The following is a 20681-nucleotide window of genomic DNA, read 5'->3' on the forward strand; positions in this document are numbered from 1 at the left end:
CTGAAGATGTTTGATCAAATTGCTTGTGTTAAATTAGTGTTTTTCCCTTTACCCCTCTTGACAATTCCACAGAGCAGAGCTGGCACTCCGCTTTACTTGTGTCATTGCTGACACAAATCTTCCGTCTTCCCACTTCTACACAACCGACACAACCATAGAGTTTCACTTAGTGTTTCCATGATGTGGCATCTGCATATTCCTATGAGTGCGAGTACATGTGCCCAGTATTGGTCCGATACCCGATACTGGTATTGGATCAGTGCAACATGGAGGCTACTGAACTGTAATAATATGAAAGCATGTGCAACAGATAACTCTGTTTCAATTCAGGAACACACCGTTATGTTGGCCAATCCAAGATCTTGTCGATTTAAAAAAAAAAAGATATATATATTTAAGTAATTGTGTTTTTTCAGTCCCTGCTGAAACCTGGGCAGTGATTGGCCATCACTCCATCCAGCTCCCAGCCGCACAAGCCATCGGCACCTTCATAGACTTTAACCTTGTGTGACAGTTATTGTGTAACAGTCGGGCTTCGAAACACGTCCCTGCAGGTCACCGAGCCTACATGGTTCTAACAGGTCACCAAACACTAAATGGTACCCCTCCTTAACTGTATATGTAATTACACACATGTTTGTAGTGTTATATCTTTGAGGCCTGTGAGGACAAATTTTGAGGAATCATTGCTCTCACAACCATTTGGCCGACACACCACTGCATGCACACACCAACATGATAGGACTTTTTTGGGGACCAAACTGTATTCCTGTTAAAAACCTTATTTTCACCACCCTTAAGTCCCCCAAAATCTAAACTGAACTCTAACCTCAGTTGTACCCTAACCTTAACTCCAACTCCAAAATAGCAAATGCCTTCCCTTTTTATGATTTGCCATAGATTACTATACTAGACTGATTCTCATAAGGGCAGTAAAATGTGTATTATACACACACTAGCACACACATACAGAACCTCACGCACGCACGCACGCACGCACGCAGACCCACACAGGTATGTGTATTCAAACGCACACATGCCGTGCCCTCACTCACTCAGGCATACACACGTGTTCACACACGCGCTTTCATACACTCGTGTTCACACACCATCCCTACACAGAAACGCAGCCTTTTTTGCGGGGTGGGACAACTCAGGCCCTTGCCACTGGACAGATTCAGGGCACCTCTGGTTCATTAGTTAGATGAAACTAGGGCAGGTACTGCATCATAACTTAACCCTCTCCGCCCCGCTCCTCATTTCTCCTCCTCCTCTACTTTCCTGTCTGCTCCTCCCCTTCCTGCTCCCTTCTTTCCCTGTCCACCTGCTCTTCTCTTTCCCCTTTTTTGCTTCTCTGCTCTCTTCCCTTCTCCTCCCCTCTTCTCCCTCCCCCTTTATCCTCCGCCCTCCCCTTTCCACCATTCTCCTCCCCTGCTCTCTCCCCTTTTATCCTCTGCCCTCCTCTTTCCACCATTCTCCTCCCCTGCTCTCCAAGAGCCCTAGAGAAGTATGGCCCGGGACCCAGCTCTCTTTCTTTCTCTCTCTGACTCTCTGTTGGCCTGCTGCTACTCCAGTTGGGACTACAACAGATCGGCGTTTGCCATGTTACCCCGTTCACGTCTGCTTTAATATTTCAGTCTGTGGATGCAGAGAGAGGGGCTCCGAGATCTAAAACAATTTACTGCAACATTAATGAAAGCAGAGGAACATGCATATTGATGAGGGCATTCTTTTGGAATCTTCACATTCCGGATTGCCTGCAGGCGCATAGTAAGAATATTCTGTAGACAAATATGGCAGATGAATATTCATTGGTAACATGAAATCTGATAATCATTAATTGGCTGTGTTCTTTCTTCATGTGGTCCTCTAAGCGAGGCAGCCCCTCTTCCCCACACACACACACACTATCTCTCATTTCTGTTGTATAGAGGGAACTATGTGTGTGTTTCTCCCCTTTTCAAAGTAAAGTGACCTAAGCTTGTTGGGTGACATTTTGCTTGGCCTCCTTATAGAAGCCGGACAACTATGGGAATGACCCAATTTAAAGTTTTCTCCAAAGTTTTCAGAAAGTGGTCATTTATTTGTATTTTTTTTTATAGCATATCGTAAGTGTTTGAATGAGCCTTTTTAAGGGACATTTCACACTAGGGGACCAATAGGTGTTTTTTTTGTGTGTTTTTGGGGGTGATTTCTAGGTCAGTGTGATTTGTTCCATATATAATTGCCAAAAAGGAACAAGGGAATTCAATGTTTGTGCTAAAGAAGACATGGTATTACGTCAGAACGTGTTTTTACGTGTCAAATGTATGTACGAACAAATTGTGAGTAAAAAAGGAATGAAATAATTTACAAATCTCATAAACTTATATTTAATTCGAAATAGAATATAGATAACATATCGAATGTTAAGTGTGAGACATTTTGTAATGTCATGCCAAATATTGGCTCATTTTGGATTTCACAAGAGCTACATATTCCAAAAAAGTTGGGACAGGTAGCAATAAGAGGCCTGAAAAGTTAAATGTACAGATAAGGAACAGCTGGAGGACCAATTTGCAACTTATTATGTCAATTGGCAAAATGATTGGGTATAAAAAGAACCTCTCAGAGTGGCAGTGTCTCTCAGAAGTCAAGATGGGCAGAGGATCACCAATTCCCCCAATGCCATACCATACCATACCATCTTCTTCCGCTTATCCGGGGCCGGGTCGCGGGGGCAGCAGTCTAAGCAGGGATGCCCAGACTTCCCTCTCCCCAGACACTTCCTCTAGCTCTTCCGGGGGGACACCGAGGCGTTCCCAGGCCAGCCGGGAGACATAGTCCCTCCAGCGTGTCCTAGGTCTTCCCCGGGGTCTCCTCCCAGTGGGATGGGACCGGAACACCTTCCCAGGAAGGCGTTCCGGAGGCATCCGAAAAAGATGCCCAAGCCACCTCAGCTGACCCCTCTCGATGTGGAGGAGCAGCGGCTCCCCCAATGCTGCGTAGAAAAATAGTGGAGCAATATCAGAAAGGAGTTTCTCAGAGATAAATTGCAAAGATTTTGAAGTTATCATCATCTACAGTGCATAATATCATCCAAAGATTCAGAGAATCTGGAACAATCTCTGTGCGTAAGGGTCAAGGCCGGAAAACCATACTGGATGCCCGTGATCTTTGGGCCCTCAGAAGGTACTGCGTCACATACAGGAATGATACTGTAATGGAAATCACAACATGGGCTCAGGAATACTTCCAGAAAACATTGTCAGTGAACACAATGCCGGCTAAAACTCTATAGGTCAAATAAGAAGCCGTATCTAAACAGGATCCAGAAGCGCAGGCGTTTTCTCTGGGCCAAGGATCATTTAAAATGGACTGTGGCAAAGTGGAAAAGTGTTCTGTGGTCAGACGAATAAAAATTTGAAGTTCATTTTGGAAAACTGGGACGCCATGTCATCTGGACTAAAGAGGACAAGGACAAACCAAGTTGTTATCAGCGCTCAGTTCAGAAGCCTGCATCTCTGATGGTATGGGTTTGCATGAGTGCGTGTGGCATGGGCAGCCTACACATCTTGAAAGGCACCATCAATGCTGACAGATATATCCAAGTACTAGAACAACATATGCTCCCATCCAGACGTCGTCTCTTTCAGGGAAGACCTTGCATTTTCCAACATGACAATGCCAGACCACATACTGCATCAATTAAAATGTCATGGCTGCATAGAAGAAGGATCCGGGTACTGAAATGGCCAGCCTGCAGTCCAGATCTTTCACCCATAGAAAACATTTGGCGCATGATAAAGAGGAAGGTGCGACAAAGAAGACCTAAGACAGTTGAGCAACTAGAAGCCTGTATTAGACAAGAATGGGACAACATTCCTATTCATAAACTTGAGCCACTTGTCTCCTCAGTCCCCATACGTTTGCAGTCCGTTATAAAAAGAAGAGGGGATGCCACACAGTGGTAAACATGGCCTTGTCCCAACTTTTTTGAGATGTATTGAAGCCATGAAATTTAAAATCAACTTATTTTTCCCTTAAAGTGATACATTTTCTCTGTTTAAACATTTGATATGTCATCTATGTTGTAATCTGAATAAAATATAGAAATTTGAAACTTCCACATCATTGCATTCTGTTTTTATTCACAATTGTACAGTGTCCCAACTTTTTTGGAATCGGGTTTGTAGTCATGTTTCTTTAATTCTTGCAAAGCCTCCATTTTATACAGATCTTGCTACTCGTCACTTTGTGTAGTCGCTGTTCTCTTTGATTTCTAGAGCGGACCGTCTGGCACCAACAACCATGCCACGCTCAAAATTGCTTAAATCACCTTTCTTTCCCATTCTGACATTCAGTTTGGAGTTCAGGAGATTGTCTTGACCAGGACCACACCCCTAAATGCATTGAAGCAACTGCCATGTGATTGGTTGATTAGATAATTGCATTAATGAGAAATTGAACAGGTGTTCCTAATAATCCTTTAGGTGAGTGTATGAGGTTGATACACCCGGCCTGTCTATATATGAGGTTGATACTTACGGCCTGTCTATATATGAGGTAGATACAGTCAGCCTGTCTATATATGAGGTAGATATAGTAAGCCTGTCTATATATGAGGTGGATACAGTCGGCCTGTCTATATATGAGGTAGATACAGTCGGCCTGTCTATATATGAGGTAGATACAGTAGGCCTGTCTATATATGAGGTAGATTCAGACAGCCTGTCTGTATATGAGGTAGATTCAGACGGCCTGTCTGTATATGAGGTAGATTCAGACGGCCTGTCTATATATGAGGTACATAAAGTCGGCCTGTCTCTATATGAGGTTAATACAGAAGGCCTGTCTGTATATGAGGTTGATACAGACGGCCTATCTATATATGAGGTAAATACAGTCAGCCTGTCTATATATGAGGTAGATACAGTCAGCCTGTCTATATATGAGGTAGATATAGTAAGCCTGTCTATTTATGAGGTGGATACAGTCGGCCTGTCTATATATGAGGTAGATACAGTCGGCCTGTCTATATATGAGGTAGATACAGTAGGCCTGTCTATATATGAGGTAGATTCAGACGGCCTGTCTGTATATGAGGTCAATTTAGACGGCCTGTCTATATATGAGGTACATAAAGTCGGCCTGTCTATATATGAGGTTAATACAGAAGGCCTGTCTATATATGAGGTAGATTCAGACGGCCTGTCTATACATGAGGTAGATTCAGACGGCCTGTCTATACATGAGGTAGATTCAGACGGCCTGTCTATACATGAGGTAGATTCAGACGGCCTGTCTATACATGAGGTACATAAGGTCGGCCTGTCTATACATGAGGTACATAAGGTCGGCCTGTCTATACATGAGGTACATACGGTCGGCCTGTCTATACATGAGGTACATACGGTCGGCCTGTCTATACATGAGGTACATACAGACGGCCTGTCTATATATGAGGTTGATACAGACGGCCTGTCTATATATGAGGTAGATACAGACGGCCTGTCTATATATGAGGTAGATACAGACGGCCTGTCTATATATGAGGTAGATACAGACGGCCTGTCTATATATGAGGTAGATACAGACGGCCTGTCTATATATGAGGTAGATACAGACGGCCTGTCTATATATGAGGTAGATACAGACGGCCTGTCTATACATGAGGTAGATTCAGACGGCCTGTCTATACATGAGGTAGATTCAGACGGCCTGTCTATACATGAGGTAGATTCAGACGGCCTGTCTATACATGAAGTAGATTCAGACGGCCTGTCTATACATGAGGTAGATACATACGGCCTGTCTATATATGAGGTAGATATGTCTTCATAGCAGCCTAGCGGTCATAGCCAATACCGACAGTCGGACCATATGCACTGTTCCACTTCTCCCAACCCTTTGGATGAGGTGGCGTGGGTTTTAGTTGGACTGTGACCATCTTTGCCACTCGGGCCAAATACAATGACGTAAAAAGGACCCTGCTGGGACGAGGTTACAGAGGGGACATTTCGACGTCCCGGTCGGTTGACTTCGAGGTTGGCAGTATGGCTAAACCGGAAGGGCATTCTCCTCCTAGTCCTCGGATCTGTCACCAAACAGAGACTGACGTTTCTGGATCTGCTCATCTCTGCCCTGCTGTCTTCTCAGTATCACAACCCAGAACGCTCACAACCCAGAACGCGCTAGGAGGTTGGCTTTCAGAGACGGCTGTCAAAGCTGTGTGCGTGCGTGTGGACCATGAGTGAGCGCGCACAACTTTTGTACCCTGAGAATGGACTTTGGAACTGCTGCTAGGCACCGGACACAATCCCCCTGTAGGACGCTGTCAGAGGATACAATGGTCGTAATTAACCAGGGCCTCAGTACGCCCCTAACCCCCCCCCCAGCCCGCCACCCCCCCAGCCCGCCACCCCCCCTACCCCGTCAGGCCAGCCAGTGGGACTACCACGACGTGGGAAGAGCTGGCCATGGCTGTCAGGGCCCCCAAGGTGGGGGAGACATGAGACAGGCAGGCATCCGTCCCTAGTTCCGTCGGGGGAGCATTCCCTCACTCCCGCCGTCCTGCCCAGGTGACAGGTGCACTCCAGGGGGTCCACGAAGGACACAACGTCCTCACTCACCCTCACTCACTCACTCTTCCTTTCCCTCTGTCCGTTTCGTGCTCTTCCTTTCTCTCACCCCCAACTCTCTCTCCTTTCCTTTGAGCACCAAGGTCGGGCTTTAATTAGACACTTTACTAGCAAAATATGTTGCAGAGTCTTCCTGACATGATGGGGAGGGGCTGCTGCCGGAGCCACGTTCTCACTACGGCTGCTGTCACGTTTTTACGACTATTCTGTGACGTGTCCTATATCACAGCCACAGGGGTTGGGGGTTTATTAGTGTAGGAGCTCTACTCAACCCACCAGCGTTTGTAAAGACATCCTACTCAACCCACCAGCGTTTGTAAAGACATCCTACTCAACCCACCCACCGTTTGTGTATTCTGGTCTGGCTGTGGTGACTCTTGCCTGATAAAAATGGGACGTCCAGAGAGAATGTACGACATTAAATTTTTCCCGAATGTGGGCTAATGAAGTCTTACTTGGCCTTTTTTTTTTTTCTTCACAAAAGATTCAATTATTCAGAATGAAAATAGTTCATTAAAACGTAATTAGAGAAATAACTTTTGCAAACTAATTTCCCCCAACCTCATTTGGAAAGCTTCTGTTTTAAGGGCTATATCTGAATTAGCGAGGAATGTCTGCAGCTGTATTTTCACTGTGGAAGTTTCTGCCATGTAAACAGGGACATGAACTGGGTTTAGCCTGACTTGTATTCAAATATCCCACAGGTGTGGTGAAGGTTTGGGGTGTTTCACCCTGTTGAACTCCACCCTGTTGAGCAAAAGGCCATCATGGTGGTGTTTCGGTGCCATCTTGGCCTTGAACAACCCTAACCCCTAGGCATCTGGGGTCATTTCCCGCAGGTAACGTTGAAGGTTAGGATTGGGCGGGCGGGTGGGCAGCTGATCCTAGACCTGTCCGGCGGAAGATGTCTGGTGTGGTGTTGCGTTTCGGTTTCTCAGCCGGCGGATGAAAGGTCGAAGGAATCTGGAAGCAGCTCTAAGCGAGTCAACTGAGACGCTAGAGGAATCCCTGCAGTGTGCCCGCGCGTGTGGAAGTGTTAGTGTGTCCGTGGGCGTGTCCGTGGGCGTGTCCGTGTGTATTTTAGGTCTAACTATAATCATGGGGACCAAATGAGTATAATAAAACCCCCCAAAAAATTGCCGTTCCCCGTGAGGCAAAAGTCAATTTCTGGCTCAGGGTGTAGGTTTAGGGTCAAACCCTACAATTCATTTTAGAGTTAGAATTGGGGTTTCTTTAAGGTCCAGGCATTGTTGGTTAAGTTTAGGCATACATATTACTTTATTGAGTTTAAGGTTTAGGTTAGGGTTAGGTTTAGGGTTAAGATTAGGGCAAGGGCGCATGCAATTTCTAATTTCTGGTCCCCATGAGGATAGCCATACAAACGTATGTGTGTGTGTGTGTGTGTTCTGAAAGAGACCAGTACAACATGTCCTGCTGGAACTCGTATGGACATACTGCGGCGAATCGTACATCCAGGCAGACCTTTTTTTTAATTTCCTACAAAAATGAGTGAGTGGCTATCTGGCTGCGATTCCACTCCCCTCTGTGGGTTTTCTCTGAACGGGACCGGAGTGCAGTCGAGCGGCACATCTGCTTTGTGGATGTGACACGCTGGCAGCTGCCTGCAGTGTTATCATCAGACTCCAAAGACATCTGCGAGACTATCTGATGGAAACTCAATTTATGAGCGGCTCCTCTTCCTCCTTGCCTACAACCCCCCCCACTCCCCGATATGTATTTTTCCTTATTGTTTATCCTGGTCCCGTGCTGTCAGTGAGAAGAAGACGGGCTCAGTAAAGCATCTTATCAGCTGCAGAGCTGACAGCTGTGCATGCGTGTGTGTGTGTGTGTGTGCGTGTGTGTTGGGGGGGGGATGTGCAGTAGGTACTGGGTACCTTTGATGTACATGAAGCCCTGCCTCCCATCAGCTCCACGCTCCATCAACCCTCATCACCGTGCTACCAGTCCCCTGTACGCCTACTACTCCAACTTCCAGCCAATTCTCTCTCTCTCTGTCTGTCTGTCTGTGTCTCTCTCATCTTTCCCCTCTCCCCTTCCTTTCTTCTGTAACTCCTCGCAGCCTGTCACTCTTTGTTCCTATCATATGATCTGTCTCTTTCTTCTCCAGGAATCCCATCTTATTTTTTTCTCTTTGCATCTTCTCCGCAGTTTCAAGTGTTCACCCCCTTGAACACATTTTGTTGCGTTACAAAGAGTGATTGAATTGGATTTAGTTGTGATTCTAGTGGTGATACTATTTTTTTTTATTTTTTTTATTGAAAACCTGTGTCAATACATGTTAGACACACCTCTGTGTGGCTTTGCTCACCTGGTTTGTTCAATATTTTGTCATTTTTCATTCCAAAATTCTTCATGCTCTGTCAACGTGCTGGAGATGGTAGAGGTGGTAGACATCTTTGTCATTTCTTGCCAAAGATTAATGTCAAGACTCATTATTCACAGCATCATAATTACCTTAACTGTGCTGAAAGAGACATTTGGTCTGATTTATTATTGTAGCCTATTTACTAATAAATGCCTTTCTTTATGAAGCTTTCAACAAAGCACATACAGTGGCCATGAAAAGTATTCAGATCACCACCCTTTCTCCACATGTTGTTGTGAATGAATTTATAATCGCTATCAATCTCTGCACATTTGGGCCAATTTATATATGTATATATATATATATATAAAAAAAAAACACAACTGAAATATCTCATGTACATTAGTATTCAGACCCTTTCCAATTAAACTCTAAATTGAGTTCAGATGTATCCTGTGACCTTTGATCATCTTTTAGATGATTTGTACTCAACCTGTGGCAAATTCAGGTAATTGGGTAGGATTTAGAAAGGCGCACATACATGTCTCTAAAAGATCCCACATTTCACAGTGCACTTTAGAGTAAAATCCAAGCTATGAAGTCTAAAGAACTCTGGGAGCCTGGTTAGGGGGCAAGGGCTGGGAGCCTGGCTAGTTCGGGGGCTGGGAGCCTGGCTAGTTCGGGGGCTGGGAGCCTGGCTAGTTCGGGGGCTGGGAGCCTGGCTAGTTCGGGGGCTGAGAGCCTGGCTAGTTCGGGGGCTGGGAGCCTGGCTAGTTCGGGGGCTGGGAGCCTGGCTAGTTCGGGGGCTGGGAGCCTGGCTAGTTCGGGGGCTGGGAGCCTGGCTAGTTCGGGGGCTGGGAGCCTGGCTAGTTCGGGGGCTGGGAGCCTGGCTAGTTCGGGGGCTGGGAGCCTTTTTTGGGGGCTAGCGGCTGATGGGGGGCTATTGGCTGGAGCCTGGCTGGGATGGCTAGGGGCTGGCAGTCTGACTGGGGGGCTAGGGGCTGGGAGCCTGTCTGGGGAGCTAGGGGCTGTGGGGGGCTAGGGGCGTGTAGTTGCTTGGAGCCTGGCTGGGGGCTAGTGGTTGAGGGGGGCTACGGTTTGGAGCCTGTCTGTTGTCAAAAGTGTGTGGTCCTCAGATCTCCAGCCTCCTGATGTCACCAACTGGAGGAGGCTGTCTCTTCAGTATCTCCAGCAGAAACACTTTGGTTCGCCGAGATAATTTACACAAACCAAGAATTTGAGGTGGTGAGTCAATGTTGCCAGCAAAAGGGATGAGTGCAGGCAGAATGCTGGTGGATATATTTATCCAGTGTATATATACGATACCCAGCCTTGCCCTCCTATTAGTCCCAGTGGTAAATTCACCCCAACCCCCATTCCACTACTGTATATACGCAGAAGGTCTTTCTCCCACTGTAGAAATGTTGTTGTGTGTGAGTACTGTTAAAACCCAGAAATCCAAATTCATAGAATGGGCTTGGGACATCTGCCCGTTGAGCAATCATTGACATGAGCAGGGGTCCAGTTTTTACTTTTAGATGTCTGCGCAAAGCCCTGCCGCCAGCAGGTTTTGAGAGACTGGTGTATGGGCAGGCGGGCAGAACGTAAACACTGCTGTGGACATGGGGGGGGGGGGGGGGTGATTGACAGCAAGGTGACACAGGGAAGGATACGGCCGGCCCTGTCAGAGCCGACAGTCATCAGTTCCTCCGCTGTCACAGCTTATTTCAGGCAGCCTGTGTCGGGGTCCGGGAATGCCTACATTGTGTAATCGCACACGGTGAACAAGGACACCGATTGTGCCTCGGTTGTCTCCGGCATCTGCTCCGTGCGGCGTGACGTCTGTTGTGGTATGACACCGAGAGGCAGGCGCAACGAGAGCCGAAGCTTGGCAACAGTTATCCGTGTGGGTTTTAGCCCTTTGCCAGGTGGTTTTTGAGTTTGGGATCCCAGAGAGGTTTTTGCGCGTTATTTGGTTTTGCTTGATTTCTTTTGGGTGGAGAGTGAGAAGGGAGTTGCAGTGGGCACTTCCACATGTAGAGAGCAGTCAAGTAGGACTCTACCTCATCAAACCTGTCAGTGTCTTTATTGGGCCTTAGTGTCCCAATGTAGAACATGTCAGATGGCTGGAGTACCTCTGCTGCCTGACTGCTGCTGTAGCCCTACCCATCCACTGACTGACTGCTGCTGTAGCCCTACCCACTGGCTGACTGCTGCTGTAGCCCTACCCACTGGCTGACTGCTGCTTTAGCCCTACCCACCCACTGACTGCTGCTGTAGACCTACCCACCCACTGACTGCTGCTGTAGCCCTACCCACTGGCTGACTGCTGCAGTAGCCCTACCCACTGACTGACTGATCTTTTGTATCTCTTCTGACTGATTAACTGTCTGTGCTGTTTTAGCTTTGCTGAGTGACATACTGCACCACTGTGGCTCAGCTGACTGGCTGGTTGGCTGTGCCTCTGTAGCTCGGCTGACTGGCTGGCTGGTTGTTCCTCTGTAGCTCTACTGACTGGCTGGCTGGTTGTTCCTCTGTACCTCGGCTGGCTGGCTGTGCTTCTGTACCTCAGCTGGCTGGTTGTTCCTCTGTAGCTCGGCTGACTGGCTTGCTGGCTGGCTGGTTGGTTGTGCCTCTGTAGCTCGGCTGACTGGCTGGCTGCCTGCCTCTTCATTCTGAACCTAAGTTAAGGACAAAGAACGTTGTGATTCAGCAGCAGTTCCACCTGCTTGACAGTGTTAAGGGAGCTGTATGGCCCACGTCTGCCTACCTGCCTGCCTGTCTGTCTGCCTGTCTGTAGTGGACGGGTGTGCAGTGCTGCACTCTAAAACAGAGGGAAGTGATGAAACTGTGTTGCGTCTTCACTTCTGCATATAATCAGCTGGAGGGCTTAAAAAAAAAGAAAGAGCTCTGCCATTAGCAGCTTGAGGTGTTCTTCACAGCCCAATAAAGACTGGGACTGTGGAAGCTTTCCTTTAAATCACTCTGATTTACTTCACACTAACTCTCTCAGTTTTTCTGTTGGGTCACGCTTTAGGTGTGGTGCGTGCGTGTGCGTGCGTGCATGCGTGCGTATGGGTGTGTGTGTGCGCATGCGTGCATGTGTGCGTATGCGTGTGGGTGTGTGCGCGCGCATCATCTTGAGTTCTTGGTGCACGCGGCTGTCGCTGGCTAAGAGGCAGGCCGGATGCCGCAGAGTGTGTACTTGAGAGGACACCCAAGTTTGTAAATCCCTCCCCTCCCCGTCTTAGGCTCCACCTTCACGCCTCCCACTTCTCTGCCCCCCCTTGCCCCAGCAACATGCTTGGAGAACTCAGCACACCGCAGCCCTGCTTTACGCTCACCACAAACATGTCCTTTCGACTTACTTTTAAACGTCTTACGGTGTCAGCATTGATTGTTTTGTAAAGCGGAATGGAATGGAAGGTGAGCCGTCTCTGCCTGCGTAATGATGGAGACGGGCATAAAGCTCCATTACTCCTCACCAATAAGGATGCTCTGTCTGCATCTGTTTTCCTCTGGGTTACAATCACACAGAGATATTACATTGTGCCAGCAACGTTGGATTCAATTTCCATTTGCACCTCCAAAGTTATTGCATTAGCCTTGCTCTGCGTAATTAGATTGCCCTGCTCAGAGTAGATTTGTATCAAACGTTGGTAAGGAAATTGCTTTACTTTTTGGGCTGTCGACTCAGTTAATTTCCTCTGTAGCCTCCTGTGGACTCAGATCGAGTTTAGTTAGTGCCCCCCAAAAAATCGGAGCGTCTGTTTTCAGATGCTTCACCTCTGACCTTGTTGGCGCGCAGCTCGGCCTTCCGGCTGCGGCGTGTCCTTGAAGGGGAAATGCGTCCAAGTCGCTTTCCGTGAAAATGCATGTTAAACGCCTTTGTGTCAGGAACTGCAGTGGTTGTGTCGCCGGAGAGGAGCAGTGGTCTGTGAAACGTGCCTCGGTGGCCTGTCTCTGAATACACCCGCATGCTGCTTGTTCTGGTGTCTTTACTGAACAGCGTTCCATTTGGTCTGGAAACTCTTATTCCACGAACGCTCCAGGAACTATGTGAGGCCTTGTCAAAATGCTGCTGCCTTTAACCAGATATGTTGGTGTCAGATTCTTGTTTAACCGTGTTTTGTCTCCTTCCCGCCCCTTCTTGTTTTTTCTCCCGCAGGTCAACCATCCAAGCCGAGCAACAAGCCAAAACAATATCAGCACAAGGGACAGAAGGGCGGCCCGGTCTCTCACCGCGGACCAATATAGCCACTCCGCTGCCAGCAAGGAGCGCCACTGCCCAGCCCCAACCCCGGTGTCGGCCCCCGTCCTGGTCTCCGGTGGCTCAGGGGGCGGACGGGACCCTACGGGAGCCCCCAGGAGACCGGAGGGGTCTCTGTCCTCATCGTTGGAGACGTGGGCTGTCAGAAGGGGTGACCACCCGGCCAGCCAGATTCCCCGGGGTGGGGGCAGTACCTCCGTCCTCCAGAGCCGAGGTAGCCCCTGCTACAGCAGCCTGTCCTCAGACAGCGAGAGGGCCCCTGTGCCCAGCCCACGGCAGCCTCATTCTTCCTCCTCCTCCTCGTTCACGGGTCGCCTGGGCCAGCCACCCAGAGGGCCGCTTTCCCTGCACATGTACAGCCGCAAAAACGTCTTCCTGCAGCACTCTCTCCACACAGCCGAGCTGCAGGCTCTGGCCCACCACGACGGCTGAGGACGAGACCCCCCCCAGACCACGTTCTCATCGCCCACCTGCGAGTGGCCGCCGCCCGGGAGCTCCGCCTCCCCGCTCAGGACCTCCTGCAACGGACACCTCAGCCGTTCTCTGTCTAGATCAAACCATTCGCTGCTCTTCTTGTACCGTTGCTCTTGTCGTCCCGCGTCTCGCTGTCATTCAGTGGGGTCGTGACCCTGAATGTGGTCCTGTGCATTTGAGCGTCTTGACGTTTGGCCAGATTGGAAGGTTGATAGATGTGCTCACACACACCAGTCCGTCAGCCTGCCAGCGTTTACAGGACATTTGTCCGTCTATCACCTTTGGCCGGTGCTGAATGATGAGCGTTGGCTGAAAGCTGCTTATGCGCACGCGCGCACACACACACACACTTATTAGACCCCTTTCCCGGAGACATGGAGAGTGCTTCCCCCGTCTGCCTCAACACCAGCCGAGATAGGGAACCTCCGTAAGCGTTGTAGCTACAATGCCTTGTGGGTGGGCTCGTATGACTGACGCGAACAACCCAGGCTGCTCACAGCACCACAGAATGTGACTGATGCGAGTGCATCCTTCTCATGTTTGCCAAATTCTGTAAAATGATTCCAGACTCTGAGTTCTGCCACACAGAAAGTTTCATTCATTAACCCTTTAATATCTGCATGCTTTAAGATTATAAACACCTATTTAACAAGGGGGGGGGGGGGCTTTTGTACAGTGAAGTGTGTGGCTCAAAATAACTTTTACAGCCTTTTAATAGGACTGTCTCTCTACACTTGACCGTTATCCTTTTTTTTATATATAAATAAGTGGATGCTGGAAACTGGGAGGGTTCATCATGGACTGTCTTGAAGCGTCTCAAATTGGGATTTCTGATCCAGGCCTTTTCTATCAGTAAGGCGATATTTATATAGTCAACCTGGTCCTAGGTCAGTTTTTCTGTGATGCTGAGTGAACACAGCCTGTTGTCTTTATGTCTTGGATGAGAGTAGCACACTGTCTATGAACTGTCACCTATTGAAAAAAAAGTGGATGATATTTAGGTCTCATCTTTTCATTACAAAACAATATCATTTACAGGACACGGTGATAACCGGGAATGCTGGGAATCTATGACCTTTGAAATGCGTTTACAGAAATACTGTTGTTACGATACGTTTGGATACATGAGGAAACTGCCACAGTGCTGAACTCATCACTGAAGAGGCATAGGAGTAAAAACATCTGTCTGCCCGTCTCTGTCTGCCCGTCTCTGTCTGCCCGTCTCTGTCTGCCCGTCTCTGTCTGCCCGTCTCTGTCTGCCCGTCTCTGTCTGCCCGTCTCTGTCTGCCCGTCTCTGTCTGCCCGTCTCTGTCTGCCCGTCTCTGTCTGCCCGTCTCTGTCTGCCCGTCTCTGTGATCCCATTTAATTCCACAGCACTCCCCAGTGTATTGTAGTTGAAGCAGAATCCAAGACTCATAGAAGTGAAGGAAACCCTGCAGATACGCAAATGTAGCCCTTCCCCATTCCAACCGACTCCCCCCGGTCCCCCCGGTCCACCCCCAGTCCCCCTCTCTCTTTCTCCCTCACTTCTTCCTCTTTCTCTGTCCCTCTTTCTTCTCTCTCTCTGTCTCAGTTTTTGTCTCTCTCTTTCTCTCTGCCTACTTCCACAAGCCCTGCATTGTCACACCCAGCTAGAGAGGAGGCTAGAGAGGGCGACAGGGAGGGGAGGCTGGGAGGAGGGGAGGCTGGGAGGAGGGGAGGCTGGGAGGAGGGAGTTACCAGCAGGGTTGTCTGTATCACATGACGACGGTGAGGGTCTAGTGGAAGCAGACAGCTGCACTTGTTCTGCCAAACAGTCATTACACCAGCCTTTATACGCACGCCCGGATTCTGCTTTCTTTCAAACTGACTGGAATCATTCCTAAGAAAAATGTTTGCATAGTTAAAGTGGATTGGTACCTTTTTTGGTTCCAATCAGCAGCTTAATTATTTGATTTTTGGAGTGGCACATACTGCTCTTGTGGGGGAGGGATGGGACCGTAGGAACATGGGAACATAGAGGAACTCATGGTAGATGAGCATAATTATGTGGACAATGTGTTTGAGTTCTCCTGAACAAATCATGTATATGTACCGAACTGAAGAACAAGGATCTGTTTTCTTGTGAGGAACGACACAAGTTTCAGTGACCACACAGTCCAAGACACTTTCTCTACTTTGACTCACTTATTTATGTCTGCCTTATTTATTTGATGTTTTATTAAATCGGAGCACAATTACTTATTTAAAAAAACATGTATGAACAATGTGACTAACTTTCAGTTGTGATATGATGATATATTCTGTATATTGTACATAGGTAAACCCTGTTAATATCAATGTGGATTCAAGGTTATTTTTTAAAATGTACAGGGATCACAATGTAGAGAAATTAGAGATTAAACACAAGCAATGTCAAGTGTTCCAGGAAGAAGCAAAACAAAGTTTTAACTGCATTTTCACCTTCTGTATTATTTACTCCTAATAAAAAAATAAATATGTTTCTTGGCGTTTGTACATCAGTGGGTCTTGGGTGACATTGATCCAACCTGCTTGAGTGTTGGTTCATAATGTTTGGAAGGCTTCATCCCACAGGGTCGACTGCTACCCTTTTCATTACAGCCGAAGACACCCTCCATTAGCTCCGGCTCTGAGAGTGGAGGAGTGGGCCCTAATGAAATGACTCAGCCAGTGCCCTGTTGATATGGTTGGTACGGTAACCGGCCAACAACAGGTAACACAGCTGCCCCCAGGGTATTTGTCAACCATTGGTCGGTGTTGATCCGACCTTTTGAAGCCTGGCTGCTGAACACTGTGGCACGTTTGTCTCCGTGTTCTGTCCGTCCGTCAGCCCTCCTAAATGTCCCCTGCCAGCCTTACCGTATAATGTCTCGTTCGTTACGTCACACCTCCCAGGTTAGAGGCCTGTAGGGAACCACCGTATTCCCACTGTCTCCACCCACCCCAGGCGCCGTCACCGCCCACCCCTGGCTCTGTCTTCGCATGCCCTGGGCTTCATCTCCGCCCACCCCCGCCTCTGTCTCCACCCACCCCGCTCTGTCTCCGCCCACTCCAGGCTCTCTCTCCGCCCACTCCAGGCTCTCTCTCCGCCCACCCCAGGCTCCATCTCCGCCCATCCCAGGCTCCCTCTCCGCCCACCCCAGGCTCTGTCTCCGCCCACCCCAGGCTCCGTCTCTGCCCATCCCAGGCTCCGTCTCTGCCCATCCCAGGCTCCGTCTCTGCCCATCCCAGGCTCTGTCTCCGCCCATCCCAGGCTCAGTCTCCGCCCACCCCAGGCTTGTTCCTTCCTACCAGCCTCCCTCTGGCCTGCTTTTCACTGTTCTCATCTCCTCTTCATACTTAACTAGTTTCAGTCCTTAAAGGAGGCCAGTGCTGAACCTGAAAACGCCACCCGCGTCACTGGGGATTATGAGCTCCTTGTGAACTACAGTGCATAAAAGGCAGCGGAGGCTCTGCCAAGATAAATGGGAATGCTGAATTTTGAAGGAGGATGCCATTGAAATGCAGAAACCTTTTGTTGATGCTCATCTCTGCCTCTGTTGAATTGCATGTTATGTGTGACACTCACCGACGCACTGAAGTCTGGGTGTTGGGTGGTATTGCTGGGAGGTCGATTCTCTATGGTTTGATCTGTCAGAATAGGGTCTTTTTTTTACCCTCCTTTTTAGTCTGTGACAATTCCATCGTATCCAATTGTGTCTGTGGCCCTGTGTCATCGCGACAACTCCCAACTGATTTGCTAGAGTAGAAATGATTTGGGTAAGCTTTCCTCACAGATGTATGTACTAAGCCATTTTCTTTTTCAACACTGCTCGATGTTTGTAAAGCGTTACGTGAACTTCTAATGGAGACGAGCTGCTTAAAGGTTGCATTGGGGTTGTGCACAAGGCAATCGGGGGGAGCCGCCAAAGTTACATTGAGGTTGCTAAATGTAAATGCCAGATTCCGGGTCCTGGTCGGAAAACGCCGACGTCCGGAAACCATGCCCACCCGCTATGCCCTTCAGGCCCTGTGTCAGGCAGGCTGTGTCAATGCCAGTTCAACCAAGTGAAGGTCAGTGTGGGCCCAGCAACCATGGCCCCGCTGGTCGCCCCCGCAGAGGCAACAGCAATGCCCTCCACAGTCTCCCCCGAGAGAGAGAGAGAGAGAGAGACACACGCTGGCACAAGAAGATACCAGCGCCAGCCAATGGGAGAAGAGCTAACACACACTCAGTGTGGACGCACTGTGAAAGACGAATAAGAGGATAATAGGCTGACAATAGGCTAGGTGATGGCGGACCGTTTCTAAACCAGTGCAAGTGTCCACGCTGCTTTTGTTTAAGAAATGGGAGGTTGTGGAGTCACGTACTATAATATCACACAGTATCAACCCGTGTCCAGAGGGGGCCTCCAGTGGTGGTGGTGGGGGGGGGGGGGGGTGTCTCCGAATACTCCCGAGGCGTCTTTAGTCTTTTTTTATTGCCATGCTCATTCAAGGGGACTTACACTGCGGCAGCATTTTCAGCGTGGTGTGGGTAGTGTGTTGGCTGGGACCCGGGCAAATGCTCTTGTTGTTCAAACAGCTTCAGACTGGAGCATCTCTCTCTCTCTCTTTTCTCTCAGGCAATTTCCCAGAGAGATGAGGCTTGGACGGCCTCCCTCCGCTCCGGGGTGTAATATCCTTATCTACCAGAACCCCATAAACACGACACTCTGCTACGGCAACACAAAGAGCACCGCTGGTAATGGCAAATGAATTCTCATATTGTACCCGATGTGAAGAAAGAGGGTGAGGGAGAGGCCATCACTCCTTACTGTCCCTTAAGAAAACAAAGCTGTTTGTAGGCCCGCTGTACAATAATGACGGCATATCTGTGTACAGGGTGATGGCATATTTCCGGAATTGGATATGAAATCCTGGCACTGGGAGGAGGGATGGGGGTTGCGGCGGCAGTGGGGTCTGCGGTTGCTCCAGGGGAGTACGTGGGCGACGGCCGGCTCATTTGCTCTGTGATTATCGGCCGGGGCTCTTCGCTGAGAGTGTGAGGGGACGGAAAAGGCTGTTCTCATCACCCCGCTTCTTGTTTAGGCCAATTATACAGGCCAGGAACAAACCATATGGAGACGGCTCTGTTTTGATCCGTGTGCCCCAAAATGGCACCCTAATCCCTGTGCAGTGGGGCCAATGGCACCCCTAATCCCTGTGCAGTGGGGCCAATGGCACCCCTAATCCCTGTGCAGTGGGGACGCCATGAGCCCTGGATGTGGGGAGTGCACTGTGAAGGGAGAAGGGAGGCATTTGGGCCGTTGTTATTGATGACACCAGACCAGAACTCCCCGGACGCTGATGCACTGATAGGATGGCACAGTCCATGTTATCTTTTTGGTGATGTATGAAGGCTTATTCGTGTTTAGGACAAAAACATGATGCGTTAAAGCTATTGACTTTCGCCGTGCTCATATGTTCTTGTCCAAATGCAGCCCATCGGCTTAATGTCACCGAGAAGTAGAGGATTGAAATCGGATATATTCTGTGTGAGTTTCCCGGCTAGAGATTATCGTCCGTCATCTCTTCGTTCACATGAAGGATTCGTCAGAACCAACCTGGAGCTAATGTTGGACAAGATGGAGGATTGTACCCTAAAACTTTATTACATTCACACCAAACCTTTGTGATGGCAGCGCGGACCCCTTTATTCCTGTAATATCCTCATGATCCTGCCTCTAAAACACGTCCTTGTCCCCCCCAGCCCATTATCAATGGCATTGCAGGCTCGTTCTTCACAGGATTTCCACTTTGAGAGATGATTTTCCCCTGTTCTTTTCTTGGATTCCATCACAGCTTTTCTCACACACTGGTTTTGCACACCACAGTTTAATTCGGGAGTCATTCTACAGTCTATATCCCGTACTGGCGAGCCAGAGGATATTTATTTAGTGGGCTTTATGGCACCCAAGATGCATCGCAGGAGTAAGAAGTCATGCATCTGGGTGATAATGATGACCCACTGACTCAGTGATTGCAAATTTGCGACGGCAGAAAAGAAAACGCTTGCACAGGGTCTCTCACTTCAGCTCCAACCTGGTTCAATTACAGTCCTGCTGTTCCCGTCATTTGAGGCATGTGGCGTCTATAACCACCTTCAACTGGTTTTCCTCCATTAACTGACCAAACAGAATCTTCCTCCTCTTGGTCTCTTTACAGCCTTGACAGGTTGAGACCCCGCAGAGAGACTCAGAGGCTTCTTTCAATCACTGCTGCGCTGAAAGAGGACATTGTCGTCTCACTGTAATTCTGATACTTGGCTGTGTGTGAAGGGGGCCATTTTGTCAATGCAAATGTCCCTTGTCTTTCCACTGTATTCAGTGCCTCAGGATGGCCAGCACCTAATTTTGCCGTAACGCACCTTTTCCCGTTTCCAGGGTCAGTCGGTTAGCACCTGAATAGGTTTGAACAAATTTCACTGTGCTTTTCACGGACAAAAATACCCACAAAAAAAAAAACTCTCCACAAAAAAAATCTCCACAAGGGTGAAAATAAGACTATATTCACGTTAGGGGTTAGGTTTCGGAGAAAAGTGACAATTGGGGTCGGGGTTAGACTTACAATTCGCTCCTGAACTGTGGGATCACTGGCACAAAAGACTAGCTGCATCAGAGTAGACAGCATTTGGCATTGTGGTTGTTCGCAGGGGAACACGTTAACCTCCCGCATGTATCCGCCTGGACGTACCTCCCGGTTGAGCGAGCGGTGGGCAGAGGACGGGCCCGGCGACGCGCCCGTCAAATGACCTGCTGTGGTGTATCGGCGAACCTGTCTGTCGAGATTCCAGTTTAGACTTCCTGGTTGAGCGAGCAGCGTGATAAGAACCAGGACGGAGTCGGAAATGCTCCGGGAGACGTCTAAACCTCAACGATCTGGAGTCCTCTGAGGGTTTGTTGCTATGGAGCAGGGCTTAAACCGCGCGTAGGATGTCCCAAAATTGGGAGAAAAATCAGGAATCAAAAAA

General features: G+C 48.8%; 1 protein-coding gene across 7 annotated transcripts in view; it reads left to right on the forward strand.

Moving 5' to 3' along the window:
- Positions 1-16145, forward strand: part of ccser1 (coiled-coil serine-rich protein 1) — an 86267-nt gene extending 70122 nt beyond the window's left edge. For 2 of the 7 annotated variants that reach the window (XM_034296355.1, XM_034296356.1), the window contains one exon: positions 13115-16145. In XM_034296355.1, coding sequence (XP_034152246.1) covers positions 13115-13985 — 871 coding nt within the window. In that variant the 3' untranslated portion in view covers positions 13986-16145. The remainder of the gene's footprint in view (positions 1-13114) is intronic. The other 5 variants (XR_004576679.1, XR_004576678.1, XM_034296358.1 and 2 more) reach the window with 5 other exon arrangements.
- Positions 16146-20681: the final 4536 nt, after the last annotated feature.

This window comes from Esox lucius, chromosome 13 (genome assembly GCF_011004845.1).
Source record: "Esox lucius isolate fEsoLuc1 chromosome 13, fEsoLuc1.pri, whole genome shotgun sequence".
Classification (NCBI taxonomy): Eukaryota; Metazoa; Chordata; class Actinopteri; order Esociformes; family Esocidae; genus Esox; species Esox lucius.